Source organism: Clarias gariepinus, chromosome 18 (genome assembly GCF_024256425.1).
Source record: "Clarias gariepinus isolate MV-2021 ecotype Netherlands chromosome 18, CGAR_prim_01v2, whole genome shotgun sequence".
Lineage (NCBI taxonomy): Eukaryota > Metazoa > Chordata > Actinopteri > Siluriformes > Clariidae > Clarias > Clarias gariepinus.
Genome location: NC_071117.1, coordinates 21368104 through 21385216, shown reverse-complemented (window position 1 = coordinate 21385216; position 17113 = coordinate 21368104). Strand labels below are relative to the sequence as shown.

The 17113-nt window shown below is 36.9% G+C and overlaps 1 protein-coding gene across 1 annotated transcript; it reads right to left on the bottom strand.

Annotated features, from left to right (window-relative positions):
• Window positions 1-4269: 4269 nt before the first annotated feature.
• Window positions 4270-16694, bottom strand: LOC128506954 (sodium/potassium-transporting ATPase subunit alpha-1-like). Its single transcript, XM_053477569.1, has 22 exons — window positions 16626-16694; window positions 16422-16523; window positions 16168-16227; window positions 15127-15330; window positions 14925-15038; window positions 14690-14824; window positions 11635-11752; window positions 11229-11497; window positions 10764-11072; window positions 10427-10561; window positions 10151-10343; window positions 9875-10050; window positions 9663-9799; window positions 8046-8196; window positions 7785-7953; window positions 7548-7702; window positions 7018-7141; window positions 6052-6197; window positions 5822-5952; window positions 5624-5725; window positions 4657-4748; window positions 4270-4484 (listed from the first exon to the last, which is right to left on the bottom strand). The coding sequence occupies exons 1-22, from the start codon at window positions 16635-16637 to the stop codon at window positions 4456-4458; spliced, it is 3063 nt and encodes a 1020-aa protein (XP_053333544.1). The 5' UTR covers window positions 16638-16694; the 3' UTR covers window positions 4270-4455.
• Window positions 16695-17113: the final 419 nt, after the last annotated feature.

Sequence of the window (17113 nt, the reverse complement as noted above, 5' to 3'; positions counted from 1 at the left end):
TCTCCTTTATTGGGTACGTGGAAAGGCGCTCCAACCAAGATTATTAATTATTTTATAAAAGAATGTGCTTCATTAAATATGGCCTATTTTAAAGCAAAGCTATTTATGCGTGAAAGTGACACTATTTTATTCCATATCCCTGTGGCTTTCCTCCAACATAGTGGTAATTTAATAAGCTCCAATATATAGCATATAGGTGTGTGTGTATAGGTGTGGCGGTTTATGGGTGTGGTGTATGTGAAGGATTAGAGTAAATCAAACAAATAAAATAAATATATAAAACATGTAAAATGCTACGCAAGACTGTAAAAATAAAAAACAAGATGAGTGATTTCATAATTTTTACATAACAATCTTTCACTTTGTGTAAACAATAACATAAAAATTAAGCATGAAACAATCCTCAATATTTTATGGAAAGATAAGAAAAATACAAAATGTTACAATAACCTAGTTACACACTCTTTTATGTGAGAAATGGGTGGATTATGGAAGGTAGGACATCCAGCATAAAACTGTGCCAATAACTTGTAGATCGAATAATCTAATGTGGCAACCCTGAAAAGCGGAAACAGCTAAGAAAAAAAAATACAAATTCTGTACTTCCAAAAAGTAGCTTTGTGGTCTTTATAATCCAGTTCTGATGATTATGTTGCCATTGTAGGGGCCGTTAGCATTGAACTGGGGCAAGCATGGCAATGCAGCTGCATACACAGCTAGCTGCAATGCTTTGATTTATTATTATTATTTTTTTAATCAAAGTGTTTTTTTATTGGAAATATAAACAAGTGACATATACATACAGTACATAGATGGAACACTTTTTTTCCTAACCATTCCCATTTCCACACGCACAAGAAAAAAACAGCCAATCAGCAGAAAAAGAAAAAAAAAAGAGTAAATTAAAAAAAAAAAAAAAATTACACATCAAACAAAAGATTAGTAAAAAAAAAAAAGTGTCTCATAAATGGTTGCCAGACATTATATAATTCCTAAATGGATCCCTTTATGGATGCTCTGTGTTTTGACATTTTTTTTATCGTAGCCAACATTCATTTTTTTTATCTATGTATTTATCCTACAGTGGCTTCTCTACAGGACTGGGACAGACAGGCTCGCCTTTGTTTCCTGTACACATCATTGACAATGTTTTCAGTTCCTTGATGTTTTTTCCTGGACCTCTTTTGGTAGGTACTAACCACTGCTTTACAGGAAAACCCACAAAACCTGCCATTTTAGAGATACTTTGAATCAGTTGACTATGCTCTCATCGTTTGGACCTTTTTAAAGTTGCTTCCAACAAATCAGCTTTCAGAACTGACTGTTCACTTTGCTGCCTAATACAATACAATCCTTGACAGGTGGCAACGTAATGAGATAATAGATGTTATTTACTTTACCTCTTAGTGGTGTTAGTGTTATGGCTGATTGTGTATATACATACACTGGACAAAAATATGTCACAGAAACTAATATTTTGTTGAACTAGCCTTGCTTTGTGCACTAGCTTGATTGTGCACTGCATTGTGCCTTAAGTAATGCCAAACACTTCGTAAAGTTGTCACTTAACACTTTTAATGGGGTTAAGGTCAAGACACTGTGATAGCTAACTCACATTTGAAAATTATACCATAGTACCTATGTACTTAGTATCAGAACCACTCTTTTACAGTTTGGTATCATTTTTGGAATATGCCTTTATTAACACGGGGAAAAAATCCATTGATGGGACAATAACTAGAGCCCCCACTGACCTCCACTAAACCACTGAGACACCAGTGACTGCTTATGAGGACCAGCCTCACTGAAAACGGCCTTTCTTTAGTCATGCTGAAACGTTTCTCTTCCACACTCTCACTATCCTCTGATCTTCCTCCAAAAGAACCATGTTGTTCTGTGTTCTGCCTGTCATGGCTGAGGACACTATAATAGGGACTACAGTATTTATATGGTCACTGCCTCTTATTTTATATTCAAATAAACATAACATACTGGAAATCATTTATTTCAATATTTAAACCTTCTAATTATTTACAGTGTTAAATAATAATAAAAAACAAGGAACTTTTAACATGGTGTCAGGATTTTGGACTCATTTAACAAGGAGAAGAAAATGTAAAGTACCAGTCAAACTTTAAGACACAATATTTTTTGTTCATTGATTTATTTTCTAAAATTCTACTACAATACTGGGGATTTCAAAACTATGATACACATGAAATTAGGTAAAAAAGTAACAACAACAATCAGTTAATTGTTATTTTAAAATACAAAAGTCAGCTTTTCATGAACAGTTCTTGCAAGAACAGTATTATGTCAAGTGCATTTTCAAAACCATTCAAACAACATAATAAAACTGTCTCTCATGAAGACTTACCTCTTACCTCAAACCTACCTCTGCTGCAGAGAAGTTCATTTAGAGTTACCAGCCTCAGTAATCACCAATTTACAAACAGCATCTTCGATTATAGCCATTATGAAGCTTTACAAAGCAGAAGTAGCAAATACATCTCAATATCAACTGTTCAAAGAAGATTATTCTATATTTCGGACATCTTCAGTATTGCTTTACAATGTAGAAAGAAACAAAAATCAAGACGACCATGGAATTAAAAGATGTATCCAAAGCTTTGACTGATATGTTATAAAATATGTTTCTAGTAGGCTTCTTAATTTGTAAAATGATTTAATCAATAGGAATAATATATTCTGGTGTGATTATTGTAGGAATCTTTGTTTTTTCATTTGATTTCTTTGTTTTGTATAGGTATTATTATGTTGCTGTAGCGTGTACCAGTAGTGTGTACTCTGCACACACATCAGTAAGTTAAGTTTGGACTAGCCTGCTAAAGCAAACATTGTGCACATTAAAAAACCTTCTTTTATTAAACTCTTTCTCCTGATTTTTAAGTCATCTTATTCCTGGTCAATTATTCTGTTCATAAACATTAAAGTTACAGATATAATCCAACCTAGAGTTAATAAAAGAATGAACTAGTTTTATGGTTTGTCTGCTGCTTCTTCAACACATTCTCACATCTCAAATATGATGCTTATATTGTTCATCATGTTTTTGTTCATCTACACTGTAGATTGTGTATGCCTGTATGGAAGTCTTATTGCTAGTTTGTTTTGCTCCAGTATTAAATAGGAATCTGGGATACTTTTGTTAACTTAAATTAGAGCAAAGGAATCCCTTGACCAAGCCGCACTGAAAACTTTTCTCTAGGTCTGGCAGCTCAACTTCTACACTGTTTGACATACCACTTGTACATTCTGTTTTTTGTTTGGACTTTTTTTAAGGTGCATGTTCATTAGAAAAGGCAGGGTGCTAGGTGTTTTCTTTGTTATTTAGATCTACGGTATCTGTAACCGAGCATTGACTCTCAGCAATAAAATTTGATTTCATTTTGTGGTTCAGATAAAAAGCTAATGATTAACATACAGAAAGTTTTATGAACTTCTGGAGATTATTGATATAACAGTAGCTTGCATGTTTGACAGGGAAATGGGGAAAAGTGTGTATTCTAGAGGAGTTTCAAATGAGATGAGGTTATAATTAGAGAAAGCTTAAGACTAGTAAATGTAACTACTGTAGAAAAATGAGTTTCATTCATGTTTTGGCCAAGATACTGTGTTAATGATGTGAGAATTGGCCAATTCCACTCTCTAAATTTTTACTGTGGCTAGTGTCATCCTAGATAACTGCTACCATCCCAATTTACTCAACTTGGATATTCACCAGTTCAATCATTTCAGATATACACTTGTGGTTTTAAAAATGTATTGTTCTCTATTTTTATTTTGTAATTTATTAAAAAACAGTTTTGTTGTCAAAACACTCCACTTCATAAGTCTATTACAAACTCTTGTCTCTCCACAAGCCTACTAATATTTGATCTTGGTACTGTAAATAAGAAATAGATATAAAACCCTTTTATACAAAATTTGCTTTAAACTCATTCTAAAGTTTGCTGTTATAAAGTTTGCAACCAATTTATTGGTTATTATAAAAAAAAAATATATATATATATATATTTTACATTTTAAGTTTTTTTTTTACATTTTAAGTTTTTAAAATGTTTTAAAATGTTTTACAGTCAACCACAATTCAATGAAATTGTTTAAAAAATACTGTGATGGAATGTTGTAATGTAAAACAATTTTTTTCAATTTTTTTCAAAAAAATTCTACAGTAGAAGCTTAGTTTGTGGTTTTGTTGTTCGGTGGTTTCAGTAAGTAAATGTAAGAAAGAAACACAACACAGACTAAATTACTTGATTTTATTGGTCTGGTGAATATTAAGTATCGTTGTTTAATATCTTATATAAGAACTCTTTAACATTTGTAATCATTACTGTTTTACTGTAATTGAAAATTTAATTCATGCGTTAAAATTATTACAGGTTACATAATGTGCTTCTATGGAAGTAGAAGTAAGCAAATCTTCTTAATTTAATAATATGTATTCTTTTCCATCCAGCCTAAAAGAAAAAAGAAAATTAATCAGCATTTTTATTCATTTTACTTTCCTGATCAAATTATCTAAAAAAAAGTTAATCCTGGAGATGACTAAACAAATCTAAAGGCACTTAGTAAAATCAGCAGGTACTACTTATATACCACAATAAACACAATATATACATCCATTCTTACCTCCTGGGTTCTGTCTGAGGATGTACCTTCTAGTTTCATCATATATGAAGATGAGGAAAGCGTATGGTATGGCACATAACCACCATGAGGGTCTATAAGAAAAAATATATCATTAATGATAGTAGATCAATAAACTGGCACTGCACTACAAACTATATACATGCATACATACAGTACAAACATACATACATATATATATGTCATATCGAGACTTTGATTGCACAGGATAACAGAACACAATTATGACAGTAAAAACTCACTTTATTTCTTTATATAATCCCCTGCTACACTACTGCACTCATCCCAGTTTTTCACTAGTGCTTGGTTACCATCAAGTAGATACTGTGGTTTTCTAAGTACTCCGGATGCGTGGACTGCCTGCTTCAAATTTTAAAGGATGGCCTCCCAGGAACTCCTTTAATGGCCCAAACATGTGAAAATGTCTTCAAGTGAGGTCAGGGCTGTACAGGGAATGTGGCATCATATGGAAATGTACATGTTGTGTTCATGAATGATTGTGTGTACAGTTCCCACAGACAGACCCACAAATTGCCGACAAGAATTTTCAAGGATAAGGTGTTGCACTCACTCAATATTTATAAGGTTCATTGAGTTCATGTTCGTAGAATACTTTCTTGCATTTTTTAATGTAGTCTTGAAAAATAGTTTTCTAAAATTTTGGGGGGCAAGTTTTTTGCCACCTTTTCATTTTTATTTTTTATCTTTAATCCACACTGTGACCTATGAATCAATAAAGATGATCAGCCCAGTGATTAGTGTACTAGTGATGCTGTATGCTGAGTGGTTAAAACAGTCAAGAGGTGGAATGTTTTTACTGGTTTTGTTTTTGGGAAGAGCAGGGGAAACATTTTACAATCAAATTAAAAACCGAATTTATTTAATTATACTCTGTAGTTATACCCTTTTTTTTAGATAAGTGAACTTTTATTAAACTAGGTAAACTTACTTAAGTGGATACAATCGAAGTGCAACATCCATGCCTGGACAATATGAAAAAAAGGAAGCCAAAGCAGTCTCCTCCAATAATCCAAAGAGAAGGATTTTGTTCCTAAAGAAAAAAGTAAAGAACATAAAAATAATTAGCATTTGGCCATTCTGAAACTTCTCATTAAATATGAAAACCATTTAAAAGTGATTAACATACTTCATTTTTTGTTGTATAATGGAATTCATTCTGGTCTTACAGATGATCAAATTAGCCCACTGCACAATCACGATGCTGATAAAGAACCCTGTCTGGCATGTGAACTCTATAGTTTTTCTGCTCTCAAATGTCTGCAAAAATATACACACATGCACACACATGGATTTAAACAGTGTGGATATTAAAGTTATATATTCTAATCAAATTTGACCCACATTAGATGAACATACCCACTGTTGGCCATAGCTGTCCTCCAAGTCATTACAGCGTTTATCATCCCAGTCAACACGTAATCCCAACATGTATGAGGGCAGAAATCCATTCTCAGCAAGGATTGTAAAATAAGTGAAGAAACTTGCAGCTGCTTGCATCATTCCTTAAAATAGAATATAACATGAATTCCATTAACATTACAGTGATAATATATATCTGAATAACTTATTATTATTAATAACTGCCTGGCCAAAAAAAAAGTTACACACTCTAATGTTGTGTTGGAACACATTTAGCTTTGCTTACTGTGTGTAATTGACATGGCATTATTTTGACAAGCGTATTTATCATTATAATGTTTCTTTATATTTAGTGTTGCATTAATTTTAGCTAAGATTTGGTATTTATGAGTCAAACCAGTTCCTAAGCTCTTCTCCACACATCTCCAAAACAGCTGGGTAACAGTCTGGACTTTGTGGTGGCCAGTTCATGGTTGCAATCGATTCCTCATGCTCCCAGAAATGCTTTTGAACAATTTTAATCTAATGAATCTGGGGAAGATTGACTTATTCCTGGAATAAGTCCATAAGGCATCAGGGATAAAAAAAAAAATCTACTGATGAAATAAACTGGCCCTCCAGTACATTCAGACATAAGCTGGCTTTATTTTGTTGCCACAATGTGGCAATAACATGTGGTTTTACTTGTTTTGCTTGATGAGGGTCAATTATTTAACACTTCTGAATCTCACTTACACCTTTTCCACCACCACAGGATACAACATTGTTATTTAAGAGTTAAGCTACTCACTGCATCAGGAAGCGATAAAATAATTGCTGCTGAATGAAACATATTGATCACTGCAGTAATTATGCGCTCGAGGCCTCTTGAGAATGTCCTTATTTAAATCCAAATTCTAAATTTTTTTGGCAAAGCAGTGCATATTGAATACAACGTACTTCACAGTGTCTCAATCATCTTACCAATCTGTCCATATGCCATAGTGATCAGCCTTTCATTCACTAGCTTGTCTTTTTGGGGGTTTCTGGGCTGTCTTTTCATGATGTCACTCTCAGCACTTTCAGTGGCCAGTGAAATAGCAGGCACCTGTGTTAAAAAAAAGAATAAATGAAATGTAATTCCGAAAAAATGCCATCATTAGGCCAACTGGGTTCATCATGCTTGCCTAGGCAAATGGACAAATTTTGTGAGAAAAAATTTAAAGAAAAAGCACCCCTTTAAAATAAAGGATTGAGTATGTTAAAAATTATATAAATAGTCCCTGCTGAATTCAGTTTAATGCAAAGAATCATAGAAAGGTGCATTACATTGCTTGGGTTTTTCTTTTAAACAAGTCTCCAAAATTACTCAATTAGTGCAACAGCTACAACTGAGACTGTTTTCTATCATCGTGTTAATGCTTCAAAGGTGTATAAAGCATTCTGTGGGCTGCCATGTGAAATAACAACAACAACAACAACAACAACAACAATAATAATAATAATAATCTTACCACATCAGTTCCCAAGTCAATACAAAGTATACAGACAGTGCCAAGAGCGAGAGGAATGCCAGCAAGAATGAAGAGGATGAAGGGGGAAATTTCAGGAACATTACTGGTTAGGGTGTAAGCTATTGATTTTTTCAAATTGTCAAAGATGAGACGACCTAAAGAGAGAATGATATTTATCTTACTTATTTTGTCTAACATAAACCATACTTCAAACATGCAATTTAGTTTAGTTTGTACCTTCTTCTACACCAGTAACGATAGAGGCAAAGTTATCGTCCAGGAGAATCATATCAGCAGCCTGTTTGGAGACGTCAGATCCAGCAATACCCATTGCTACACCAATATCAGCCTTCTTCAGAGCAGGAGAATCATTAACACCGTCACCAGTCACAGCTACAATGGCTCCCTGTTACAGTGAAATATATGAAATGTGAACAATGTTGCCTTCACACTTGGTTTTCATCATCCTACAAAATGAACTGGCACTGAGGTGGGTACCTGTCTCTGACAACCTTCCACAATAATGAGTTTTTGTTGAGGAGATGTTCTGGCAAACACAATCTCAGTGTGGTGTTTCAAGATGTCATCCAGCTGCCTTGGTGTCATTTGCTTCAACTCTGACCCATGGACAACACAAGCCTTGGCCTCTCTGCAAAGATGTTTGGTGTCAGTCTAGTGTTTTTTACTTGTTTAAAGAGTTTGGGAAAGGTTTTGCACCTTAAACCAGTCCACTGTTTATGCTGTATCTAGACCCCTACATCTAGCCATGTCCTACCATGACAAGAAGGGAAAATATGTCACAACTACATAGAAAGCCTTTGATGCAATGATTGTACAAAAAGTGTTCACAATATTCAAGCTGTTTGGCTTCACTTTCTCTTCTTCTGTAACGGGATCCTGGATAAAATAAACATAGACTGTCTGAATCATATGAAGCGCCATCATGCCAAGCACCGGCACACTCTAGGGCAGTGTGCATACTGATGATGCCAATAGTGGGACTCGGATGGTGGAGCATAGCAATTGGATTGGTGTCAGCTCAATAATCTTTTTACATTGACAAGACAAATCAGATAGTTGTGTACTTTAGGAAGACCACTGTCAATCTGTAAGTTTCTCAGATTGCACATGTCTAATGACCTATTCTCACAACAACATGTCCCTGGCTAAAAAAAGCCCAGCAGCATTTCCATCCACAGTCTCCCCACCCGCCCTGTCATCATCACTTCGTTTTGCAGTGACCTAATTCTGAGTATCCTCAGCTGCATCACTATCTGGTAAGTGGACTATAGTGCATCAGACCAAAGAAACCTTGCCACAAATAGTGAAGACAGCATACTCATCTTAATTACTAGACACACTGACCCCTTTTTCAGTACAATATCAAACTATTAAATGCAATGTCCACCTACAACAGTATTACCCATAGCCATAGTTACATATGATAGGTAATTTACTTCTAATATTATTATATCTTTTTAAGATTTTATTCTGCTAAGTTTTTCCCACCACACCCTAAACCACACTACACTATATTAAGTAATATACCATATTTTAATTAAGCCCTTAGGTGTCACCTATACATTAATGCACAGTGAAATTTTTTCTTCGCATATCCCAGTGTATCTGAGGTCAGAGCTCAGGGTCAGTCATGATACAGCGCCCCTGGAGCAGATAGGGTTAAGGGACTGGCTCAAGTGCACAATAATGGCACCTGGTGGAGCTGGGGCTTAAACCACCAACCTTCCGATCAGTAACCCAGTACCTTAGCCCTCGAGCACTGGCCCAGCAGTGCTATACCGTTACACTAATTATGTTGTGCTGTATGTTGTACTGTCTGGTCCTTATTGTGCAGATCATGGCTCAGGGTCTTGTCTATTGTGCAATGCAACGTTTCTCACTTTCTCCAGTCTTTGGAAGAAGATTTAATTCAATACAGCTTAGTTAGTTAAGGCAATGCAGTTGCAGTTAAGGCAGTTATTGAAAAACCCATATCAGGGCATATTGGCCGTCCTTGTAAATGAATTTTTCATGTATTTGTCACTTGCCATGCAAGTGAATGCTAGAGGTGTGGTTTACAAGACCACTGAGAGCAAATAAAAAATTTCAGATAACCTTGGGTTGACATCTCCAACAGGAACGTTCCGACGAGCAGCAATGTCTTCTACGGTTTCATTGCCTTCAGATATGATACCCACACCCTTGGCAATGGCTTTAGCTGTAATTGGATGATCTCCTGTAACCATGATAACCTGAAAGGACGAATAAGTATTTAATTATGTATCATTTAATTGCATTTTGCAAGATGTCCTGCATAGACAGTTTACCTTGATTCCAGCACTCCTGCACTTAGCAACAGCATCAGGCACGGCAGCACGAGGAGGATCGATCATAGACATGAGGCCGATAAAGCACAGGTTCTCAGTAGGGAAGTTCACCGTCTCTGTGTCAAATGCAAAGCCTTCAGGAAACTGATCATCAGGGAGGTTGTAATGGCAGAATCCTTGAATGTAAAAAAATAATAATAGTCAACATGAGTGTACAAAGTGTGTAAAACATATATGTCAACCTATGCATTTGCATATTCAGTTAAAATTTCTCACCTAATACCCTTTCTCCAAGACTTCCAAGCTTCACGTAGGCATGCTGGAAAGCATCCTTCATCTCTTCATCCATGGCTTGCTCTTTTCCATCCATCATAATGGTTGAGCACCTGAACAGAATGCTCTCTGGGGCTCCTTTCATTAGCAATATATGCTTAGTCTCTGAGGTGCTGGGGTTCTTGTGAACTGAGAGCTTATGTATGACAGTTACATTTCTGTTAGGGTTAGCAATAAAATATTACCATAACATTTTATTTTAAGGTTAAATCTAAACACCTGGTATTTGTTGCCAGAGTTGAAGGGGATCTCAGCAATCTTTGGATATGTCACTCTCATGTCCTTCACTGAGCCACAGCAGAGCTCAATACACTTTAACAGGGCAGAGTCTGATGCATCACCAGTAGTTTCTCTCTGCAAGACAAGAAATGCCCCAAATAACAAATGTTTTTCTTATTTCAGTGTTTTTCTGTCGATAAATGACCTTTTAAAGGTTTTAAACCTATAAAAAGCCACAGTTACAATATGTATAGTTGAGTATAAAAAGCATGAAAGATGCTTTTAAAAATTAGCAGATTAAAGAACAATTTAACAAAAAAAAGTTAATTGGACAAACCTTAAGTACTGGAGCTTTGCTCTGGTCATCAAGAAAGACGGCACGGTTGCACAGGCCAGCGACATGGGCAAGGGCAGACCAGGTAGGAGAACTTCTGTCGAAAGAGGTTCCACTCTGATCCTCTGTGGTATCGGCTTCATGAAACTGATTATCAAACCACATGTGTGACACAGTCATACGGTTCTGCGTCAGAGTTCCTGTCTTGTCTGAGCAAATAGTGGAAGTGGATCCAAGGGTTTCTACAGCTTCAAGATTCTTTACTAGACAGTTTTTCCTCGCCATACGTTTAGCACTCAGAGTTAGACACACCTATGAGAGTAAATATTTAAATTATTATGTAAAAAAAAGTTAAATTTTGTAGTAAGTTTTGGCCACTTGATTTTCAATAAAGTAAGCATTACTATGTTCATTTTGATTGCAACTTTAATGCAGAACCATCATGAAGATTTTCAGTACAGTGCTTACAGTTACTGTCGCAAGCAGACCCTCAGGCACATTGGCAACAATAATTCCAATGAGGAAGATGACAGCTTCAAGCCATCCATATCCAAGAGTAAGGGAGAAGACAAAGAAGGACACACCCATCACAACAGCCACACCCGAAATAATGTTGACAAAGTGTTCAATCTCTATGGCAATGGGTGTCTTTCCACCCTCAAGGCTTGATGCAAGAATAGCAATACGGCCCATGACTGTGTGATCACCAGTGTTGATGACGATGCCTTTGGCTGTACCTGAGGCAGAATAAAAGTATTATTATTATTATTATTATTATTATTATTATTATTTAAATAAAAATGATTTAATAATGTATAAACTATCTTTTGTTTTGTAATAAACTCATTTTATAGTTCAATTGTAATATTTTTACCTTCCAGACAATTTGTGGAAAAGAACACAATATTTCTTGTCTCTAAAGGATTTTCATTAGAGAAGTCAGGCGTACGAGTTTGCGGCTCAGATTCTCCAGTAAGAGAGGAATTGTCCACCTGCAGGAGCATAAGAACACAATAGATAGCCTGTAATTTATGGGTGGTTATGTTTAGAACCCCCAAAACCCCCAAAACTCAAGTAATAGCAAATATGTGCCGGCAACACAGCATAGGTTAATAATAAAAAAAACCTTATATTGAAGCCTTGCCAGTGTGTGTTAACTGGGAGGCTTCATACTTTAAACTGTGTATTTGTGTTTTTGAATATGTGACAAAAACTAAAGTTATCATCATATTTATAGGCTAAATGTTACATTTTGACACTACCAGAATATAGAAATGATGATACAAGAATGTAGAACTCTCAAAATGAACATATTATTATTATTATTATTAGTCACTGCATGTCTTTGGACTGAGACCGGAGTACCTGGAGGAAACCCACCAAGCATGGGGAGAGCAAGCAAACTACACGCACACAGACCTGAGGCAGGAATCGGATCCTGGCGGTGCAATGCAAAAGTGACAACCACTACGCCACTGTGCCGCCCCAGCTCGACAGTATATATGTTTATAAAAAAACCCACAAAAACAGCAGAGAAATAATGTCTAAAATACTCTTTAAGGTCTTTAAGGGCTGCATCTTTCCCCACTGAATGTGCTGTTGTGCTATTCTTCTACTTAAGGTACATAGACATAATACACACTGACATAAATCCATGTGTATACTTATAGTCTTGTAAGTAAATCATGTACTTCAAGACCAGTTTTGTGGCTCTGGTAGTAACTATGGTTAGGTAATGCAAAAAGTCTAACTATCTCTTAAATCAGACAAATGTGCTGCTCATGAAATATGGTCAGTGCTTTGACCGGCACAATTCAGTGTAAATAAATATAACAAGTATTTTATTGTTGTCATTTTGATGTCTATTAGATGAGACTTTGGTTTCTTTCAGGGTTTTCAGGGAAGGATAACTTTTAGATTCCGCCTTTAACTCACTTACTCACCCACCCACTCACTCACTCACTCACTCACTCACTCACTCACTCACTCACTCACTCACTCTCCCACCCACTCACCCACCCACTCACTCACTCACTCACTCACTCACTCACTCTCCCACCCACTCACCCACCCACTCACCCACTCACTCACTCACCCACTCACTCACCCACCCACTCACTCACTCACTCACTCACTTACTCACCCACTCACTCACTTAGTCACTCAGTCACTCTCCCACCCACTCACTCACCCACTCACCCACCCACTCACTCACTCACTCACCCACTCACTCACCCACCCACTCACTCACTCACCCACTCACTCACTCACTCACTCACTCACTCACTCTCCCACCCACTCACCCACTCACTCACCCACCCACTCACTCACTCACTCACTCACCCACTCACTCACTTAGTCACTCAGTCACTCACCCACCCACTCACCCACCCACTCACCCACTCACTCACCCACCCACTCACTCACTCACTCACTCACCCACTCACTCACTTACTCACTCACTCACTCACTCACCCACTCACCCACCCACTCACTCACTCACCCACTCACTCACCCACCCACTCACTCACTCACTCTTTCACTCTCCCACCCACTCACTCACCCACTCACTCACCCACCCACTCACTCACTCACCCACTCAGTCACTCAGTCACTCACCCACTCACCCACCCACTCACTCTCCCACCCACTCACCCACCCACTCACTCACTCACCCACCCACTCACCCACCCACTCACTCTCCCACCCACTCACCCACCCACTCACTCACCCACCCACTTACTCACTCAGTCACTCACCCACTCACCCACCCACTCACTCACTCTCCCACCCACTCACCCACCCACTCACTCACTCACCCACTCACTCACTCAGTCACTCACCCACTCACCCACTCACTCACTTACTCACTCACGCACTCACTCACTCACCAACTCACTCACCCACTCACTCACCCACTCACTTACTCACTCACCCACTCACCAACTCACTCACTCAGTCACTCACCCACTCACTCACTCACTCATTCACCCACTCATTCACTTACTCAGTCACTCACCCACTCACTAACCCACTTACCCACCCACTCACCCACCCACTCACTCACTCACTCACTCAGTCACTCAGTCACTTACCCACTCACCCACTCACTCACCCACCCAATCACTCACTCACTCACTCAGTCACTCACTCAGTCACTCACCCACCCAATCACTCACTCACCCACTCACTCACTCACTCACTCACTCACTCAGTCACTCACTCACTCACTCACTCACTCAGTCACTCACCCACTCACTCACTTACTCACTCACTCATTCACCCACTCATTCACTTACTCACTCACTCACTCACTCACTAACACACTCACCCACCCACTCACCCACCCACTCACGCACTCACTCACTCACCCACTCACTCACTCACCCAATCACTCACTTACTCACTCACTCACTCACTCACTCACTCACCCACTTACTCACTTACTCAGTCACTCACCCACTCACTCACCCACTCACTCACTCACTCACTCACCCACTCACTTGCTCACTCACCCACCCACCCACTCACTCACTCACTCACTCACTCACTCACTCATTCATTTCTTTAACCACTTTATTCTGGTCAGGGTTATGGTGGTCATGTACTAGGAACACTGGATGTGATGCAGGAAAACATCCTAAGATGGAACACCAGTTCATTTCAGGGCACTACACACACATGCATTCACACTTCAATTTCAAATGTATCATAGCCAATCTACTTGTGAGTTTGTTGTTGGGAGGTAGGAAGAAAACAGATAACAACAAAGAAACCCATATGAACATGGGGAGAACATACATGGAAACTCCACACTGACCGTAACTTTAGAATAGAATACTGTAGAACTTTGAAAGGACTCTTGCACTACTCAAGTCAAAATCAATGGATTAAATTTCCCTTAAAATGTGTGTGTTTCTTTGTCTCACCTTGCATCCATGAGCAGCAATAATGCGCAGATCAGCAGGAATTCTATCTCCACTTTTGATTTCCACCAAGTCACCAACAACAACTTCTTCAGCATTAATGCTTTTTCTCTCACCATCACGAATAACCAAAGCTTGCTATATGACAAAAAATACAGTTAAATGAAAGCTTGGATGTAAAGCAGTGAACTAAACATTTATATTTATATATTTTTATATAATGTCTTATTTATTTTACATGTGGAACAAGATTCTTGAAGGAGTCCATGATCTTTGAGCTCTTAGCTTCTTGGTAGTATGCAAAGCACCCACTAATTAATACGACTGTGGCCAGCACAATGCCCAGGTACAACTATGAAGAACAGCAAATCTTATTATTTGTTTCATCAATGTATATAAAATAAAAATACTTATAAGTTATATGAACTTATATTTCTTACATTATCATGTATTGGTTCATCCTCAGTACTAATCTGAATTGCAAAAGCCATGAAACAAAGAAAAGATCCAATCCACAGTAGTGTACAGAATCCACCAAAGAGCTGTTTACAGAATTTAACCCATTCTGGGGTGGCGGGAGGAGGCGTCAAAACATTGGGTCCATCACGTTCAAAAATCTCCTTTGCTCGGGAAGTAGACAAACCCTTTAAATGTAGGGAAAAAAAATAAACAAGTTATTAATAGTGTTTTAGTTACTTGATTTAAAACATAAATTTATTTTAACCAAAAGTTTTTTTTCAATCCTTCCAAAATTGTTCAGCAGAGTGGATGGGAGTAAGTCATGCAAGAACTTTCCACTCGTCAGACACCTCATCAGCATAGGATTGTTTTATCAAAGAACTGTAATGATCATTTCTGCTAAAGGGTGAAGTGAACCCTAACCGTGCCAGCTACACAAGTTCACATCATAAGGAAGCTGCCATCTATTGTATATTACTGTGACTGTCACTGTATATTATGTCTAAATTATTTTTGATAAAATCACTGTATATATTGTCCCAGTGCTTAAGTTTAATAACTTAATAACACTGAAATGTACACTGCCCTGGGTGTAATTTATAACCACAAGATGCTAAATCAAGGGCACATAATTGTTGTGTAAAGTGTGCACATGTTTCCTTTTGCTTTTACAAAAATGTCTACTGTAATTTATAAAATACTGAAACTGCACTCACCTTCAGGACATTGCATTGGTTTTAAGGGATTCAGACTATAAAAATACCCACAAAAAACTATCTTTTTTAATTTTATTTTAGGACCTTAATTAAAACTTTCCTGGCTTTAGTAGATTATTTCATAAATATTATTTAATGTCGTGTCCTCTCCAGACCTTTTCCAGTCTTTTATTTAGTCTTTTAATGATTATTTGTAAATTATTAAATGGTATATTTATTTATTTCTAAGTGAACAATTATTAATTTTAAAATGTAAACGCATCATTTATTAATTGGAATTTCTCTTCCAAAAGATCTTCTACTTACTTTCTTAAGGTCAGTGCCATATTTATTGTGCAGTTCATCTAAAGTTAACTTGTGATCATCCTGCAAGGGAAAATTTTAATTTAAATATTAGCCACAAATAATAAACATTCCATCAAGCATTTGTCATCACTCCATTAAAAAAAAAGTATGAATGCAATCATACAGTAATAAAATATTTTAATGCAGTGCTTAAGGGATATTTTTTGATAATCTTTCAATTGTAAAATTAATAAGTAAATAAATACATATCTTACCAATTCCAGTTCTTTCTTAAGTTCATTTATGTCCTTGCTCTGTCTCTTTCTTTTTTCTCCATCTTCTGAACTTGCTGCCAACATATACTTATCATTCCCTGTCTACACAAAAATTGTAAAGGTTTATCACAAAAATTTCAATGTCAAGTTACTTAAATAACAATTAAGAAAATCATATGCAATTAAAGCACACAATAAACTTACCCCTAAACCCATTGTAGGTTTATGTTTAGGAACTGATACATAGAGATCTAGTAACTGATAGAAAGCATGTGCTTCTCCAAACCTGCCAGGAAAACCTTTTTATCTTAGCAATTCACCAGTCTGAAGGGGAGGAGTTTTGGTCAAAACTGGACGTAAGACATTTTCCCAAAACATCTGGGAAAGGGTGAAGTGTTTGTGGAAAAGTTTTTAAAGTATTGTAGATACACAAAGGATCCATACAGGTAGGTAATTTAAACTTCAAGTGTGTTTATATGGTAATATACCAATATCACCCACTAATATTATCTGTGTATATCGTGGAATATTTTAATATTTATCACATAAACAAATTCTGCATTTAAACATCTACATATTACATTACTTTATTTTATCTAGTACTTTGTCAAACATTCCTTCAGTAAGACTGATGTAACAGGTGTGTTTTATAGGCATACAAGAAACTAACCTTAACCTACATCTATGTAGCA